The sequence below is a fragment of the Berghia stephanieae genome, chromosome 12 (assembly GCF_034508935.2).
Source record: "Berghia stephanieae isolate SIO BIC M18660-M18661 chromosome 12, UCSD_Bste_1.3, whole genome shotgun sequence".
Taxonomy (NCBI): Eukaryota; Metazoa; Mollusca; class Gastropoda; order Nudibranchia; family Aeolidiidae; genus Berghia; species Berghia stephanieae.
Window position 1 is genome coordinate 26751796 of NC_088371.1, and position 18592 is coordinate 26770387.

Genomic DNA, 18592 nt, shown 5'->3' on the forward strand with positions numbered 1-18592 from the left:
ATGTTGGCTATGGACCTCTTGTAAAAAGCTTTGAACACGTTTAGTGGATTATAAATAATAATTGAGTTTTTTATAGTGCAATATCCACTAAATGTGCTCAAAGCGCTTTACAAGGGGTCCCTGGTCAACAGCAACATGTAACATGTAGGACGGGACAAGGCGCCTGTTAGGCGATATTACAATTTTTCGGACAAAGACAACGCTGTTAACGGCCAGGTACTCAATTTTCACCTGAGTACGGTGAGACAATGTGAGTAAAGAGCCTTTTCCAAGGACTCAACACGAGGCTCGAACCCAGCACCTTCCGATCCGAAAGCGAGTGTCATACCACTAGACCACATAGCCGCTTTATCATAAATGCTCACATCTTTATAAATGTTCACGCTTACAATGATTGGATACTTTCTATTGTATAAAACGCCGGTCTATTACTAAGAAATTTCTAGTTTCTACTGTTTACACATACATCTTTAAAATGACACGTTTAAAACATCTTTTATGTCATTGACGATCTGCTCTCAATTAATATTGCAAAGCTCGACTTAAACACAAAAAATGGTCCAAAAAATCTCGCTCTCTAACGCCATTTACAACATCTATTTAATCTCTAACAAGATCATCCTCAATCTTCGAATAAAACTTACAGTCTTGGACAAATTGCGAAGTTTGTAGATCTGGAATAATCAAACTCTGCCCACCCATTTCTTCACAGAAATCGTAAGCTGATAGACAATCTAAACGGTCATCCGACACAATCAAGTACTTTCTGTTTTTACTGAAAAACGTCCAGTCCGCCTTAAGGCACGCTGTTAGGATTTTTATGAGAGAAAAAATAACAAAACAAATATACGGAAAGTTTTATGACAACATTATAAATACATCACTACTTTTAACGTTAAATAAGTAAGACAGATATCAGAAAAAGTAAGCAAAAAAAAAACAACACACACACCAAAAAAAAAACAAAAAAACAAACAGAATCAGACAAAGCGGAAAGAAAAGTACAAGTCAAACCATCTAAAATCATCATCGTCATCATCGTCATCATCATCATCATCATCATCATCATCATCATCATCATCATCATCATCATCATCATCATCATCATCATCATCATCATCATCATCATCACCATCATCACCACCATTATCATCATCATCATCATCATCATCATCATCGTCATCATCATCATCATCATCATCACCATCATCACCACCATTATCATCATCATCATCATCATCATCATCATCATCATCATCATCATCATCATCATGATCGCCATGTGCCGTGCTTCACTGTGTTGTCGAACAAAGCCTCTCCATTCCACTTTCTCCTGCATCTCCTGCACGTAGAGAACTCATACGGTCGAGTCACGATCTCACCGGTCAGGTTCGAGCTCCCATCACCGCCCCGAAGTTTTTATTCTTTGTTGTCTTCTGGCACTTTCCTACTCACTTCATTTCTTGTTAAGAAATTGGATTTATTCTCCAACATGATGAAGAGAAAATTATCCCGAGCTTCATATTTGTGTATATAAATTCAAGTTTCATCTCCTACTCCTAGTTCATCCGGACATATAAAATCGCTTGAGGCGAAAGGCCACATATTAAGCGTCCTGTCCTACCGCGTCAAACCGATTTAATGTCAGAGTGTAGGGGACACACTAAAAAGTAAACTTTTGTAAAAACTACCAGAAAGTGTGTGATTTTGTGGGTTGTGTTCTTTATGAAACTAACTATTCACAAGAATTTTGCACATAACAACTTAAACCTAAACCATATAAATTTATAGATATTGACTTATAAATGTTGACTATGATTAATTCTACTCTTCGATTTAATATCGTTTTGAGACGATGGGTCACATATAGTTTGTGGTGTAGACAAAATATCATGAAAGTAAGACTTTTAAAAACAAACAAACAAATAAATAGATCAAATAAGAAACAAACCTAAGGTGATTGCTGGATAAACGAGGAAAATTGATGAAAGTAAACATTTCACTCTCATGATTTTTTCGTCGATTATAATTTGTGGAACATCCGGTTTGCTGGGAATTGAGGGAATAAAATAATTAATCATCTTAAATGCCATGCTATATTTTTTTGTCAATACATTTTAAAACAAAATTTATCTTGATATTATATTCTACCGTACCCTGAAAAAAAACGTATACAATGTTGGTCTAGAAACTCGTCCTTAAATAAATATCGATCCGTTAAAATGACCATAGTGTTGGCAAACATTCTCAAGCCTGGGACTTCTGGGAAGTCACAGGTTAGAGAGTGATTGTCAAAATTAGAGTCATTTTAATAGATCGATATTTGAAGGACTAGTTTTCTGGCCAAAATTCTAAATACGTGTTGTTGTTTTTTTTCAGGGTGCCAAAATGAGATGGAGAGAAAGATAAAGTGCGTAAACGCGACTCATATATATCAGGGAACAACACCAAACAAACGACGTTTTGGCCTTTGACCTTTTTCAAGTAAACACGAAATATAGTTCTCTCTAAAGTAGAAACTCAAGATGATGAAAATGTTCAAACCCGAGATCTTAAAGCACAGTGGAAGTCGACGGACGACAAAAGAAAATGTGACAGGATAATTGACATCAGGGAATGGACAAGATCGAATGTTATATGAGGTGATAGAGAAGGCCAATGACGGAGATGAGTGACATCGTACATAGCCATCGTTCACTTTTGCCTGACACTGACCACAATAAATAACGTCCAACGACAAGCCTTTGGCCACAATAAAAAAAAAACAAATCGCGAGTTGTATTCAATAGGTCAACCAATGGAATCACTTGTTTCCTTGAGCTCTACTAACGACAACTGACTAGACGCTTAAAAATGACGTCAAACTATAAGTCCTAGAGGGTTCTAGTGTCAGGCTATAATATGTTAACGATGGCTACGCTGACATCTGATTGTGAAGGCTGCATCTCTTAAGTTAAGTCCCCTAACGACCATCCGGTCATGGGAAAGAATGAGTGATGATTATTTTAATCCATAACTATTCATGATTACAGTTTTCTGGCCGAACAGAAAAAATAAGATGAAAGGTACCGACACACAAAACTATGTGTAACCTTAATAAATATTATATTAGTGTGGTTGATAGAATTTAGATAGAGCTTATAATCCAACTGGCAAACTATCAACGATAGCAAGGAACCCGCTGGCATTAACTTCATTCTTTATATAAAATATCAACTATCACACTAATAACAATGTGTTCGTGTGCATGCTGGTCTATATAATATACTGAGTGATTGTTAAGCGCCATAGAGCACATACCAGTGGATTAATGGGCGCTATATAAGTATATCATCATCACAATGCTTATATTTTAGTTGAAATAATATAATACGGGCTTCACCTCGGTTAAGTTGGCATCAGGTGACAAAACCTACCGCAGTAAATTACCTGAAGAGTTGAAGACTAAGATTAAAGTTTAGAGTTGAAAGATTAGAGAGATTATACTACTGAGCCTGGTCTAAACGTTCAGATATATTAAGGTTCTTCCGAAAACTCCTCGTGCTAGCATTTATTTCAATTTGTATTTTCACCGTTGGTCTTTTGTCAAGCGTTTATTTATTCAATTTGTCAATATATAGTAGCATTTTATAAACTCTAGAACATACCTTGATAGATTAGTGAAGTTTAAACATTCATTATACAACCAATGTTTTGGTTTTCCTCCGCCATTTTGTTTTTTGAAGTATTGAAAGCAGTCCTAGGTTGTTTTTTTTTTCTATTAGGGTTAGCTCGAGGCCGGAGACTGTTTTTTTCTATTAGGGTTGGTCATAAGTCTTAGTAAAGGTACTAGGGTGTTTGTTTTTCCTTTCAGGGTAAGTTTTAGGTGCTAGGTTTTATTTTTCTTAGGGTTAGTTAAAGGAATATTTGGTTGTTTCTCTTAGCACGAGGAGCTATCGGATGGCCTCCCGAGTTTAGAGTTTAAAGATTAGAGAGATTATTCTACTGAGCCTGCTCTGCATATGTCTCAACGTTCAGATATGTGCAGGTGTGAATAGCCGATGCACTTATGGGCCTGATTTAGCATTGATGTAATGAACAATATTTTATGTTTCATTACAGAACATGGCTTAACAATAATATGTGGCCTAGGCCTAACTATACGACCTGCAAATAAATAGACGTAGATCTGTGTGTAATTGTTGTAAGAATTTGAGTCATGTGTGATACCCATCTATTTTTAAATAAAAGGGAAAATAATAATAGGTCTAAGGCAGATTTGAAATGTAACGACAAAGTAGAAGATACTTATCAATTCATTTGTAGATAGACGTCATTTGTACAATGGTAACGGAAATAAATCTTTTCTTTTTTTACTAACTAGTATTCTTTGTAATCAATATATGGCCACAAAATACATAAACACATGACGTCATTTTTGAAAAAAATGAGTTAAAATGTTTGTCTCATAGTAACCATATATTTTTTAATAGACGTCTATTATCAATACATAGCAACATACCATGGCTAAAGACCGACGTCGCTAAAGGCTGTAAAAAGTAATGAACAAAAATGTATACAACAGCTCAAAAGAGAACTAAATACCAAACACGGAACGGTTCGGGCTCAAAACCCTTCTTTAGCCAACAGCAAAAATCAATAAAGACTTAGATACATTACTAAATTCCAGATAGACGACAGAGATCTGGAATTTAGTGTTGCATTCATGTTTTTATTGTTTAGATGTAGCTTCCAAGAGCATACCACCGATGTAGTTAGTTTGAAATCACCTATAAGTCTCATCCGGACACAAGCACAAAATCCAACAAAGAGGAATACACTCAAATGCTTACATTATTCATTCAAAATAACAAATATAATAATACATAACAGATAGATGATTTACAAGGAAAAAAATATCATCTCCCAAAACAATAATTATGCATTTAACTGTTTCCCTCCCAGCCAGGGCCAGGTCCAGGACAAAACTCATTTCCAAGACAAAGACAGAAAGCATGTTGGAAAATAGATATTTACTTTTACTTACTTACTTACTTGGGCCACAAGTCTTCGCCATTCTGTCCTGTCCCCCATAAGCGTACGCAGCTCCCGGGTGTGGTCCATTCCTGTGTCATCTAGCAGACAGTCAATGTATGTTTTATTCTGCCTGCCTCTGCTTCTGGTTCTCTCAGGTGGTTCCCATAGCACAAGACTGATTGGAATCTCCTCCTTGTGTCTCCAGCAGTGCGCTACAAGTCTCAGTCTTCTCTTTTGTGTCTTCGAGGTCACTGGGGAGAGGTCATTGTAGAGCTCTTCATTTGATATGTGCTCTTTCCAGCTTACATTGAAGGCCATCCGCAGCATACGAGTGTAGCAGCCGATCAGTTGCTTCTCAAGGGCTTTTGTTAGAGTCCATGTCACTGCTCCATATAGAAGCACTGACTCTACCGTTGCCAGGAACAGTCTCTTCTTTATTTTGCTCTGTAGGTTTGAACTTCAGATTTTCCTGAGTTTGTGACAGGCACTCCAAGCCAATGCTTTCCTGACAGAGATATCAGAGGAACTGCTTTGGGTCCAACCTCCTAGGTACTTGAAGTTGTCAACTTCCTTCAGCCGTCCTCCATTTTTTGCCTGTATGCTAATTGGCCTTTCTTGGTTGTAGGTTTGGATAACTGTCTTCTTAGCATTACAGCACAGTCCTACTCGTTCAGCCTCAGTTTCAAGTTCAAGTCTATTGAGGACTTATTGTGCCTGGTCCATCTCCTCGTTCAGTAGAGCCAGATCATCTGCGAAATCTAGATCCGTGACAATCATAGCTGGAAAATAGATATGGAGGGAAAGAAGACACAGTATGTACCTCCGTTCCCACTATGGGAGGTCAGGAACCCCACACAGGAAGACAAAGACATAAAGCATGCTGCGTTGGAAAACAAATATAGGGGGAAAGAAGACACGGTAAGTGAACTTGCTGCCCACTATGGGAGGTCAGGAACCCCACCCAGAAGTGTCGACTCAATCACACCTCAGTCGAGTAAATAGAAATGTACAAGAAATAAAAGAAAAAAATCCACGAACGCAACTATCTATTTTCTGACCGTCTCCCTCCCAGAAAAGGACTCAAAGTAGGGCCCGAGCAAAACAAAATAGTCCCATTCAAGAACAAGGACAGAAGAAAAGATAACTGGTGAATGAAAAGACAGTTGAGATAGACGGATATAATCCCATCCTTTACCCAACCTACACTAGACCAGATAAAACCAAAAACTAGAGCTGCCTAAATGAGTCAATAAAATGGAGAGAAAGATAAAGGGCGTAAATGAGACTCAAAAATAAGGGAAAAAGAAAACAAATGACGTTCCGGCCTTTGGCCTTTTCCCATCTAATATATATATATATATATATATATATAATATATATATATATATATATATATATATATATATATATATATATATATATACTTGCGATCAAAAGAAAGTATACACATTTAAAACCGTCGTTACTTTTTTATCCGTTGACGTAGGCTAATGATTTTCCACTGAGTTGTTTACCATTAGCCTTTCTGTGTACCGATAGTCGATGTTTTTGTTTTTGACCTGAATTTCGGTCACCGCGTCGCGCACGTGCTAAAATGACATTTTAACCCCTTACTGTGGACAGGAAGTGTGTAGAAATTAATTTTTTTTGTCATCCGTGTCTTCTTGAACTATTTTCAAGGCAGAAAAACACAATACAAAATACCGTTCATTAATCTACGCGATGCCACGACTTAGTTTAGAACAACGTGCACGTGCCATTGGTCATCTTCAGGCTGGACAGTCTGTGACCCATGTAGCAGAATGTTTAATATCACAAGGAGAACTGTATATTCCTTACAGGATCGATTTGAAATAACACAAACGGTAAGGGACCGAAATCGAACTGACAGACCACGAGTAACAAAACAAGGTGAGGACCGTTTTATACGCACCCTACAGCTACGGGATTGTTTTAGGACGGCGACTGAAATTGCGCTAGAGTTCCCAGTTACACGACTTAGTCGACACACTGTTCGTTGCAGACTTAGAGAGCATTACATTATCGCAAACGTCCGTTGATGCGACAACTTCTTAGAGCACATCACCGGTTGGCCCGTCTTCAGTGGGCCCGTGCTCATCTGCGCTGGACAATGCATGCGTGGTCATTTGTTCTCTTTTCAGATGAATCACGCTTTGTGATTGGAAGAAATGGCGGTAGATTACGTTGTTACCGAATACCACACGAGTGATTTCACGATTCTTGTGTCTTGGAATCCCCAAACAGAGGATATGGACAAGTGATGGTGTGGGGTGGAATAAGCAGAGACTATAAGACACCTCTAGTCCAAGTAAACGCATCCCTTACCGGTGCAACGTACATCCAGCACATTTTACTCCATGTTATTCCATTTTTTCATGAACATCCTAGATTCTCACTTCCACACGACAATGCACCATCCCACCGAGCTATTGTAACAAGGGAAATAATGTTAACGTTATCAGCCTGTGGCCTGCAATATCCCCCGATCTAAATCCGATAGAATATATGTGGAACATAATCGGCCGCCAAGTTCGTTCCTTAGACCCGCAAAATGAACAACAACTGTTCCACACCATAAGAATAGCTTGAGATAATATTCCTCAACACCAGCTGGCCAGATTGACCAATTCCATGCGTAGGAGATGCAATGTTGTGATTGAAGCGAACGGGGGACATACTCGTTACTGATTGAATTAGATTCACATTCACTTCAAATGAAATGAACGCAAGTAATTTTATTAAAATATCCTTGTTTGTCAAAATTATAGTGTATGTTTTGAATTGTTACTTCCCTTTTTGAAGATCGTGTTTTTAAAAGTCTATGTTGCATACAAGATAAACCGTAAACGTTACAAATTCTAACAAAATGAAAGATAAATGATAGTACTATGATTACACATAGGTTTTAAATAAACCAGAACAATATTTCAAACCAATTCTGTAGGTAAAACAAGTGTAAACTTTCTTTTGATCACTAGTAGTATAGATATTGTTTTTACTTGAACAAGGCCAAAGGACGAAACGTCGTTTGTTTTGTGTTGATCCCTTATTTATGAGTCACATTTACTCCCTTTATCTCTCCCTCCAAGAACAAATTATATAATGATGTTGCCATTTTGGAATGATTAGATTGAAGAGTTTTGTTCCACTAGTGGTGACACATTTCAATGTCATCTGTGATCCTCCATGTCATGGTATTATCTTTGCATGCACAAATTAGATGAGACTATCATTTGTGCGGCTATGTGGTCTTGTGGTAATGACACTCGTTTTCGGATTGGAAGGTCCTGGGATCGTGCCTCGCTCGCCCATGGTTGAGTCCCTGGAGAAGGCTCATTACTCACATTCTCTCACAGTACTCGTGTTAAATGAGTACCTGGCCGTTAACAGCGTTGTCTCTGTCCGAAAAATATGTATTATCATCCAACAGGCGTCATGTCTCGTCCTACATGCTTAAATTTTGCTGTTAGCGCTTTAAGCACGTTTAGTGGATATTGCGCTATATAAAAGTTCATTTTTAAATTATTTTTTTTTATAAATAAAATTATTTTGTTTATTTTGTGAGGTTTTACGGTGTTTGCGTCATTTTTAAAAGAAGTCATCCCCAAAAAATAAAATCAGTCTTTCACGACTGGGAATCGAACCTCAGACCTTCTGGTTACCGGTCACACGTACTGCTACTATTACAGAGATTACCTGATAGGGGGAATATTTCAATGCCATTTTCTTCACCTCTGTGGTGTAATGGTTTAATTTTTTTTCTTTCATCAGGTTTACCCTGACACATTACCAGGTAAATATGGTGGGTCATATTTATTTGTTAGGATAATAAAAGTCGTAAGAAAATATTATCAGATTTGTTTTAATCAAAATGTATTCTTTATGCAACTATTAAAAAGATAAAACCAAAATTCATATATCTTTGTAGCAATATAACAAAAGAAACAATGTATTGTATGTAATCATTATGCAACTAAGAGGGTTGATCAAATATGCATTGCCCTGACCGTAAAGAAATCGTTGGATTGATAAGAAATTATCAATTGTAAATGTTGCTGCTCGAAGCTCGAAGAAATAAATAACAATGTGAAAGTCAATGTAAGCTTCAATTTAATATACGAAAAAGCCTCCCCTTTTTTGACTTAATGAATTGAGCACCTTTTAGAAATATCTATTGTTCTATTTTAATTCGTGCTTCCTTACAAAGGAGCATATTATTCCCTGTCCATCGATGTTTTTGTTTATTTATCTTAACAACGCCACTACATTATCTCACTCATCTGTAGTGTTTCATTCATCCTGTTTTGTTGATAAAGGGGAAATCCGAACGTCCATTTAATCTGTTTTCGTTTATTAAATTGAAGCTTACATATAATTTCACATTGTTAATTATGAAATTATCAAGAATATGTTTCCAATGTCCCATGAGCATACATTTTAAAACTTGGAAACTTCTGATATGTATCATTTAAATGATTTGTATTACAAATAAAAAAAAACAGAAATCCAAAAGAAAGTGACAGCAATTGAAATAGGGAAGAAAATGCTGTATTAAATTTCCCCTAGCCTTTGTAAAAACTATTATTTACTGGGCAGATTAGAGACAGTGAATGAAATCTTACTATTCATATGATCCAGAGATAAAATGCAACTTAAAACAGTGGAGAATCCGTGAAGAACACCCCCCCCCCTCCTTCCAAAAAAAAGGTAAAGACCAGCTGCTCTGTGATAAAAGTCATGCTCTCCATGTTTTTGTCCCATGAAAGGCTTCATTATTTTTCACTATCTTCCAAAGAGCAAAACAATGATCGGAAAACACGACTCAAAACTAAAATAGATTGAGTTGGATATAGAACATCCGGGCAAGCTTTGAATGGAGTTCTCCTTTTTTCAGGACGATACCCTGGTTTATCGTGTTGTAGTGACAACAGCTGCAACAGATGACTGCGGATTAGAAATCTTACTCCATCCTTTCTACTCACGCAATTTGGCCCCGTTAGATTTTTCATGTTCCTTACATTGAGACAGACATCAAAGAATATTTGTTTTGAAAACTAAATTGAACTTTTAAGAGCTTCAGAAGATTGGTTGAAGGCCATATCCTACACCTTCTACTTTAAATGGCATTTCAAGGTCAAGGAGAGATGAGAGGTATACCAATTTAGCTTGGATTTTATAGAAAAATAAAACAGTGTGCAAAAGTTAATGAGAATCGGATCATTCCTTCATAATCAGAGAAATTTATATTTGATCAACTCTCTCTCTCTCTCTCTCTCTCTCTCTCTCTCTCTCTCTCTCTCTCTCTCTTATATATATATATTTCTATATATATAGATTAAAGCCCAAATCAAGACGTGTGGTAAATTATTAAAACGAAATTATGCAATGTATTTACATTATAAAACACAACAATATAAATTATATCAGCAAAAGGCCGAGAACTTAAACCAGCTACAGATACCGAAGTCAATTTGATTTGTAGCAGCCAGGGAATACAGGGCAGGGCAGTCTCCAAATCAGGAACTGCTCATATCCTACTTCCACAAATACTCTTGTTTGTTTTAAGGGTTTTACGGCGCTTGCAACATATTTAGGTTATATCAGCGCCAGTAAAAAGAAGAAAATGGATAGTAAAAAGTTCTAGAATTACAATTAAAGCACCCAAAAAAAAGGTAAGACAAAGGGGAACTGGGAAAAAATAGGGATCATATGTAGATTCCAAGAGCATAAAATCAATGTACTTAGTTTGAGATCACCTATAAGTCTCAGTTGGACACGAGCAAAAAATCCAACAGAGAGGAATACACTCAAATGCTTACATTATATACTAAAAATAACAAATATAATAATACATAAGAGAGATGTTTTACAAGGAAAAAAATATCATCTCCCAAAACAATAACTATGCATTTGACTGTTTCCCTCCCAGCCAAGACTCCAACCAGGGCCATGACAAAAGCAAGTAACCTCATTCCAAGACAAAGACAGAAAGCATGTTGGAAAACAGATATAAGGGAATAGAAAACACAGTATGGACCTCCCTGCCCGCTATGGGAGGTCAGGATCCCCACCCAGTAAATACTCTTGTATAGGTCGAAACGACGACAGACAGAGAGAGAGAGAGAGAGAGAGAGAGAGAGAGAGAGAGAGAGGGAATGAGAGAGAGAGAGAGAGAGAAAGAGAGAGAGAGAGAGAGAGAGAGAGAGAGATGGAGAAAAGAGAGAACGAGATAGAGAAAGAAAGAGAGCACCAAATATTTTTTCTACTTTCAAGATTAAAAACATACTTTTACAGGCTGGAAAATGAGTGACCAATCGTCTTGAAAAAGTATTATAGCGAGATGAACCTGCTGTTGAAATCGAGATTGAAAACTGAACATAGAGAATTGAACTAAAGCAAATATCTTCAGTGGGAAGTGTAAACTTTCTTTATTAAACTTTGAAACATTTTTAATTTCCTTATTCTATAAATTTGGACTGTAAATTCACACTTTCAATCCTTGCTACGTGATCAAAGACACAATGTTCTTATCCGTCTAAAAAGAAACGTAAAGACACCATTTTCTTATACGTCAAAAAGAAACGTAAAGACACCATTTTCTTATCCGTAAAAAAAAAACCCGTTAAGACATCACTTTCTTATACGTAAAAAAGAAACGCAAAGACACCATTTTCTTATACGTCAAAAAGAAACGTAAAAACATCACTTTCTTATACGTCAAAAAGAAACGCAAAGACACCATTTACTTATACGTCAAAAAGAAACGCAAAGACACCATTTTCTTATCTTTCATAAAGAAACGCAAATTCAAAAGATCCAACTATTCTGAAATTAAAACAATTCATACAAAAATGTAGCCAATCGCTACCAAAGAGGTATTACAGCGGGGTAGTTAAGATGACAAAAATAAAATTTAAGTTATAGTTGTTTTTATAAAATGAGACTTAGGATAAGTTTATTTGTACTTTATTGACAGTGACGAATAAAACGTTTAAACTGACAACAACCAAAATTTCACATTTGTAACCCACGCTGGAGTCGCCATAGAAATGCTTAAGTTAAAAACACTCAAGGTATTGTGATGCAAGGCAAAGATGACTCAATTTATTTATATCCAATGATCAAAAATATGTATAGATAAGAACACGTTTATAATCTTCCTCATATTTTTACTTTCAAACACAGCTGAAAGCAACTTGGTTATGTTGCAAACTGTGTTATTATCTCCATGTTCATCAGTCATGATATGAACGTGCTGTTTTAACCTTTTCACACCCCCATATACAACAAGCATGTAGGGTAAACATCTTAAGTTTACCGTCTGTCTTTACTTTTTTTCAACTCAAAAGACGACGTAAATCATTAATTCCAACATGTATTGCCAATGCCAGGTCCTAATTTTGAAGCACAAGGTCATACTTCTTGTAAATATTGGTGGTCAAAAGGTTTAAACAGCTCGTACAAATCATGACGAAGTGAAATTGAGGTAAAAACAAAAATCTTGTAGATAATGACACAGTTTTTACATTAAAAACCACATAACCAAACAGTTTTCTGCTAGATTTCAAAATAAAAATATGAGGTCGATTTTAATGTGTAGAATGCTTATTTTGGATCATGGATAGTGAGGCGAATTAGACAATGGGGAGAAGTGGACACCACCTCTTAGCTTCGAAACTGTTGGATCAAAAATATATTTTTAAAAAAATATAAAACCTTTGAGATTAGTTTTTGTTTTACATATGTTACAGTGAATGACATAATCAGTCGGATGGTGAAAAGTTTTGAACTGAGATATTGCCAAGTTTAGTAAGAAAGTCAATTTTTATTTAAAAATAAGTTCTTATCATCAATGATTGATTCATCTCTTTTGTACACATTCGTACGTAATCAACCCATCTGACTGGCAAGTCATCCCGGATCATCAAATCAACATGACATATTAATAGTTAGAATAACTGGATCCCCACTCTTCGATCATGACACCCAACAATGATAAACTAGCAATGACTATGAACATTTTTATTTTCTATTTTTGTAGGAAATACTACTCTTAAATCAAAGCCCTATCTCCACTGAGTAAAAATCGTTTTGAATTTTGAAAATCCATTAATATATAACAAAGTTATGCAGTTTCAAAGATGTCATTTATTTGGATGACTCACAAAGAGAAAAAATTACGGAAAATATGAGACGCTTTTTCTGCGTTTTATTCTGGTTTGTGCCTGTATCTCGCTTAATACGTGGAATTAGATATTAAAACTTGGCAATTTTATGGCAAAATTATCAGAAAATATGATGAAGACATCAGAAAAGTTCTAACGTGTATAGTTTTAGAGCTGTATGGCTAGGGTCAACTATAAATTTGTTTTAAAATATACATAATATTGATCATTTGGAACTTTTCCAAAGTGTAATCTTGTGTCTACAACCCATACAAATGACACGAAAAATGCCTGCTGAATTATTATCAATCAGTCCCGTAAGACCATGGCTTATGTTAGTTCTAGTATTTATTTGAGAGAGAGAGAGAGAGAGAGAGAGAGAGAGAGTTTATCTACTATCCCTATGACATAACAATGAAACAATACCTTAATTTTTTTTTAAAGTGCGCGAGGATTTGTGTCATCCGTCGTCGCGATCAAGGTTGCCAGATGGCCACGTGTGTGGCCAAATATATATTTTTAAAATTTTTTTTTTACATTTTATTCATCTATGTTTTTCTCAGTGACATTTATCCTAGTCTATTCAATTTTCTGTTTGTTAAAATTTAGTTCATTTTAAGTGGGCCAGTCTTAATATTGAAAGCCATATGATTTTCTATTTAGCCACATCTGAAGTCGAATTTGGTCAGGTCTGGCCATCTGGCAGCCTTGCCTCGCTCACGTCATTTTCGTGTCGCGCGATGTTGGAGCAAAATGGCCGTCTCCATATTTTCACTCATTGAAATGCAAATTGGGTTGATGTTTTGTGAGAATACGGGAAAAGTACATATCATAATCGAATGAAATTTGAAATATAAATAGAAGAAATGTACATATATAACCTTATGAGCGACAAAATCTCTCCTCTTTGTAGTTTTAGAAATATTGTACTCCAAAGGGTAAAAATATATTTTAACGGTAATCGTACGAGTTTTGTCGCTTGACATAATCTAAAATGACCTCTTTTCTAACTTTCATTCATATTCAATTATAAACAGCGTCGTAATTAATTTTTGAAAATAGCATTACGAAACGGCTTCGTCTCATATTTTGTCGCAAATTTGGGCACTTCGTGAGCGAAAAAGAGGCCCAAAGATTTGTGCGGGATAGTCATTGCTAGATAAACTCACATACTCTAAATGGATGCAGAAGTGTTGAGGGCGGTAGACTAGTGGTGATGTATAAATGATCGAAGTCCCGGTGGACAAGGATGACGTAAGCGATAGGTTGAGGCGTTTCCTCTTCCGGTATCGTCGTGAAATTCTTGTGATATCCTCGAATCTTTCGGAGAGCTGGACAATCCTGAAGCATGGAGCAGTTTGCCGGACGGTAAGTTTCATAGTAACCCTTAACTTTTGGGGTGTCAGTTCATAAGGCATCAATCGTCTTGGATCGTTGATGAGTTTATGGCGAATTTGGATTTAATGTTGTAAGTGTGAGCTTAAATGATGATGATGATGATGATGATGATGATGATGATGATGATGATGATGATGATGATGATGATGATGATGATACTAATAATAACAACAATGATCCAACATTGAGATTGCCTGAATAAGTAACACATTGGTCTGGTCTAATGTTATCAATCGACATTTCTTGGTTCGTGCAGGTTCGTGTTATTCTCATTGTGAGAGATGGCAAGGCAAAATAACTAGGATTGTCATGACAAAAATAGATGAAGATGACTTTGAGCCAGAGAAGTTGTACATGGTTCTAGTTCTAATGCTTTATTTAAATCCTTGTGTAGGGTTCTAATACAATTTTAGTTTAATTCCTTGTATATAGTTCTAATACAATGTTTGTTTAATTCTTTGTGCATGGTTCTAATATCATAATCTTAAACCTAGTGTAAGATTTTAATATATTAATCTAAATCCGTCTGTATGGCTTTAATATCTCAATCTGAATCCTTGTACATTGTTTAAATATTCTAATCTATCTATTGCTATGTTTGGTTCTAATCGACGTGCACTTATTTGCAGGTCTGATGACCAAATTCCTTATGGGCTCATTGTTGTCATGGAAATTTCAAAATATAACGCAAAACATTGCCCATTTTAATGTTAAAATAAGCTCATGAGGATGTTTAGATGTCAGACTTGTATTTATGTACACATCGGTTCTAATACTTTAATCTAAATCCCCGTGACTGGTTCTAAATTATATCTAGAACTTTTATTGTTTATGGATGTATTATTTCAATTTAATACCTTGCAAATTGGTTCATGTATCAATTGTAATCCTTGTGAACGGTTCTGCGTTCGTAATCTCTCTGCCCATCACTGGTTTTGATATATCAATTAACATTCCTGCATAAATTTAATTCATTAATCTATCGCCGTTGCTTGGTGTTCTACAAGTTCACCACCACGGTCTGATGTATAATCTCCCTCCGTCTCCTGATGCGGGCTGGCAAGTATATCGGAAAGAGGACTTTTGTCCTTGACACCGCTTGATCGGTGGTACGTCTCAACCGTGCGCTCTTCTTTTTCCGATGTTTCGAATAGGGCAGTGTGGTGAATGCCCCAAATCAACCTGGTCCAGAAATATTTCACTCTGGGCTTGAAGACACAGAAGAATATAAAGATGAAAAATCCCTGTAAAGAGTTGAATATCACGAACAAATAACTGAAAACAACCCCAGCCGCTCCGATTGCTAAAATACCAAAAACCCAAGCTAAACCCAGAAGGGATGCAATGGAAGCAGCGGCTTTGAGTTGTCTCTTTATAACCTTTCTCCTCGATGGGAGCAATTCCGTGCTAGGAGCTCGTCTGAGATAATGAATCACCAAAAAAAATACGATGAAGTTATGCAGCATCAACAAGCCAGCTGGCAGGATGAATACAAAATAAACGGCAGGTTTTGTTATCCAGCATATTTCACCGTAAATTAGATCGTAGTTATCAAATGAAATGACTTTGGCAGTGCTAATGACCAAGAAAAATGGAAAACCCCAGGATATTATGCTATATATGAATAGGTAATTTCTTGTTGGATCAATGAAGACTTTCACCATTCCTAAGTACAAGTAATGAGCGTCACACGACATCCAGAGAAGTGATGAAATCATAAAATAATGTAACAACATTCCTACAAATTTGCATATTATAAAATAATCGTCGATTACATTCACAACAATGGCATTTGTGATGAAGAGAATGTTCGCCATCATCAGAGCAGCACAAATATGCATCAAAATCCTAGATGGTTTGTCCTTACGGAGAAAAGGAAACATCCAATAAGTCACCAGCGTTACGAACAAAGACAAAGCGGATATGGCACATCCCAAAATAGATAATATCCCTAGAGAGGACTCGTGTTTAAGCAGAGTCGAGTCGTCGAGAGCCAGCATCAGACCAAAGCTGGTCAGGTGATTACAACTACACGTCACAAAATCACGCCCGTGCTCCATGACTGAGCATCCGTCCATCTGCCACTTTCCCGACACTTCATGCCCATTCTTTGAGTCTGGGTTCCAGAAGACACATTTTGCAGACCTTAGTCGTTCTCGATGCCTGAAGACCAATGTGTTTTCTTCCGCCATATCATTAACCGTTACACCTGGCACGGAAATAGAAACCACACTCCCGACTATTCTTTGATCGGTTCGGTTCATGCTTCTTCCAAAAAGTCTAGCATCTTTGTATGTTGTTACGCTCAGTCGATTCATTCTGGATCTTTCTGGATCAGTCAGAGATTTACTGATTGCCTTCATGGGGACGATAAAAGTGCCCTTGGAAACATGGTCACGATGTGGCCTCCCAGATTTATTGACCATTGTGATAGCAAGATTATCATCTGAGTTTGAGTACGTATTAAAAACAACACGACCCATTTGTTCTGCTTCGGTCGGTGAGGTAGGGTGGACTAATAAGGCCAGTTCTTTAGATTCGTAGTTGAAGGATTTCCCGTCAATCAACGGAATGCCAGCTACCGTTCTATCTATAACAGTGAGGAAATATAGACGAAACTCGTCATTTAATTGATCAGTGCAGCATTCGGTAACTTTGGCAACGAAATTTAGAATATCTTCACCCAATTTGCTGGTCAGAGTTGCGTTCAAATGTTGCAACAGACTATCAAGTTTCTTCCTTGTTGCATTGCTTTGAAGGTACTGGGCAGTTGCTTGTCTGTTGCTGCTAATTGCATGGTCAAGGTCGGCAACAAGAGAAGCTGATTCATTTAAGAAATCTGAGAGATTTAAAAATAAACAGCTTTTATAAATTTTCATGAAAGATTGCATACTATAATCAGATTTTTTATTAATGGCGCGTGTTTTTCTGTTTTTTTCTCAGCTGTCCCTCTTTCAAAAGTTGTAAAATATTGTGTCAACCTCTGAATCAATTTGTCTTAACTGAATATAGATTTTGGACCGTGTTGGTGCCATGTTAAAAAAAAGTTTTCTTCTTTAAGACCTATAAAAACTACTTTAAAACAGCTGACATAAAATACGAGGTTTTATACTGTTAAATATGTAAACAAGTTACGCAACGCAAAGTATGAATGAATTCATCGTATTTCAAAAAAATATTGTGCTGACGTAGAGATTATGAGTTCACGTCATACTTATTTCCAAATAATAACAATACTCTTCAACAGTCGTAACGTCACTTCCTTCCTAATGACGCATGGTAACTTAGTAACACTGGCTCTAAACTATCGGAACAATGAAGGACGCCGTATGAAATATTTCTCCGGCGAGCATAAAAGCGTATCCAGAGGAAAAAAACCCATAAATTTGATCATGTTTTGACTTTTACACATTCTGATCACAAGGCATATGAAAAGTTCTAGCCAGCATGAAAAATAAAAAGTAATGATTTTCTTTGTTTAGAACCAAGATGGCCGCCGTTGCCGGGCGGCGTGACATCAGACTATTGAATCGTATTTGCTTTAAGTGTTATAAACACACCTCTTATGTAATTTGTATTAAATTTTAAATTTATTATTTATGGCATTTTATCTACATCATGTCGCAATTACCAAAGACTGATATGAAATCTCTTGCTTTAAATCATTTGAAATAGTGATTGTATACTCAATAATGTCAAATTAACAAACACTGTTTATATAACTTTGACAAATTTTTTTTCTATGCATGAATGTTTCACATGACCTTTAAATGTTTTAAAAACATATTAGGCTCTTAAACAACACAATGCGGTACGGAATCTCTATCAGTTCCACTCTCGTAAAGCTGCGAAAAGAAGCCTTCTTGTATCTATCGATAAGTCATTAAAGAGGACGGCAATGGTTTTGAAATTTTACAATCAACCATGAGAAGATCGTTATCAAAATACGACAGAGAGATCACCATTGTAGAACGACGTGGCAGAAAAAGATC

The 18592-nt window shown here is 36.4% G+C and overlaps 3 protein-coding genes across 6 annotated transcripts in view; all 3 read right to left on the reverse strand.

Moving 5' to 3' along the window:
* Positions 1–4146, reverse strand: part of LOC144957775 (adhesion G-protein coupled receptor G2-like) — a 20472-nt gene extending 16326 nt beyond the window's left edge. Inside the window, exons 1-3 of one of the 2 annotated variants that reach the window (XM_078889189.1) lie at positions 3648–4146; positions 1952–2049; positions 645–806 (exon numbers count right to left, since the gene is read on the reverse strand). Coding sequence is in view for 1 of the 2 variants with exons in the window: in XM_078889188.1 (XP_078745314.1) it covers positions 645–806; positions 1952–2009 (220 nt within the window). In the remaining variant the exon portion in view is untranslated. The remainder of the gene's footprint in view (positions 1–644; positions 807–1951; positions 2050–3647) is intronic. The other variant, XM_078889188.1, reaches the window with a different exon arrangement.
* The window catches only part of LOC144957777 (N-acetyllactosaminide beta-1,6-N-acetylglucosaminyl-transferase-like), a 114446-nt gene that overhangs the window by 30005 nt on the left and 65849 nt on the right, over positions 1–18592 (reverse strand). The window lies entirely within an intron of this gene.
* The window catches only part of LOC144957776 (adhesion G-protein coupled receptor G2-like), a 53068-nt gene continuing 45678 nt past the window's right edge, over positions 11203–18592 (reverse strand). The window contains exon 4 of the mRNA XM_078889191.1: positions 11203–17439. Within this exon, the coding sequence (XP_078745317.1) occupies positions 15575–17439 (1865 nt within the window). The 3' untranslated portion in view covers positions 11203–15574. The remainder of the gene's footprint in view (positions 17440–18592) is intronic.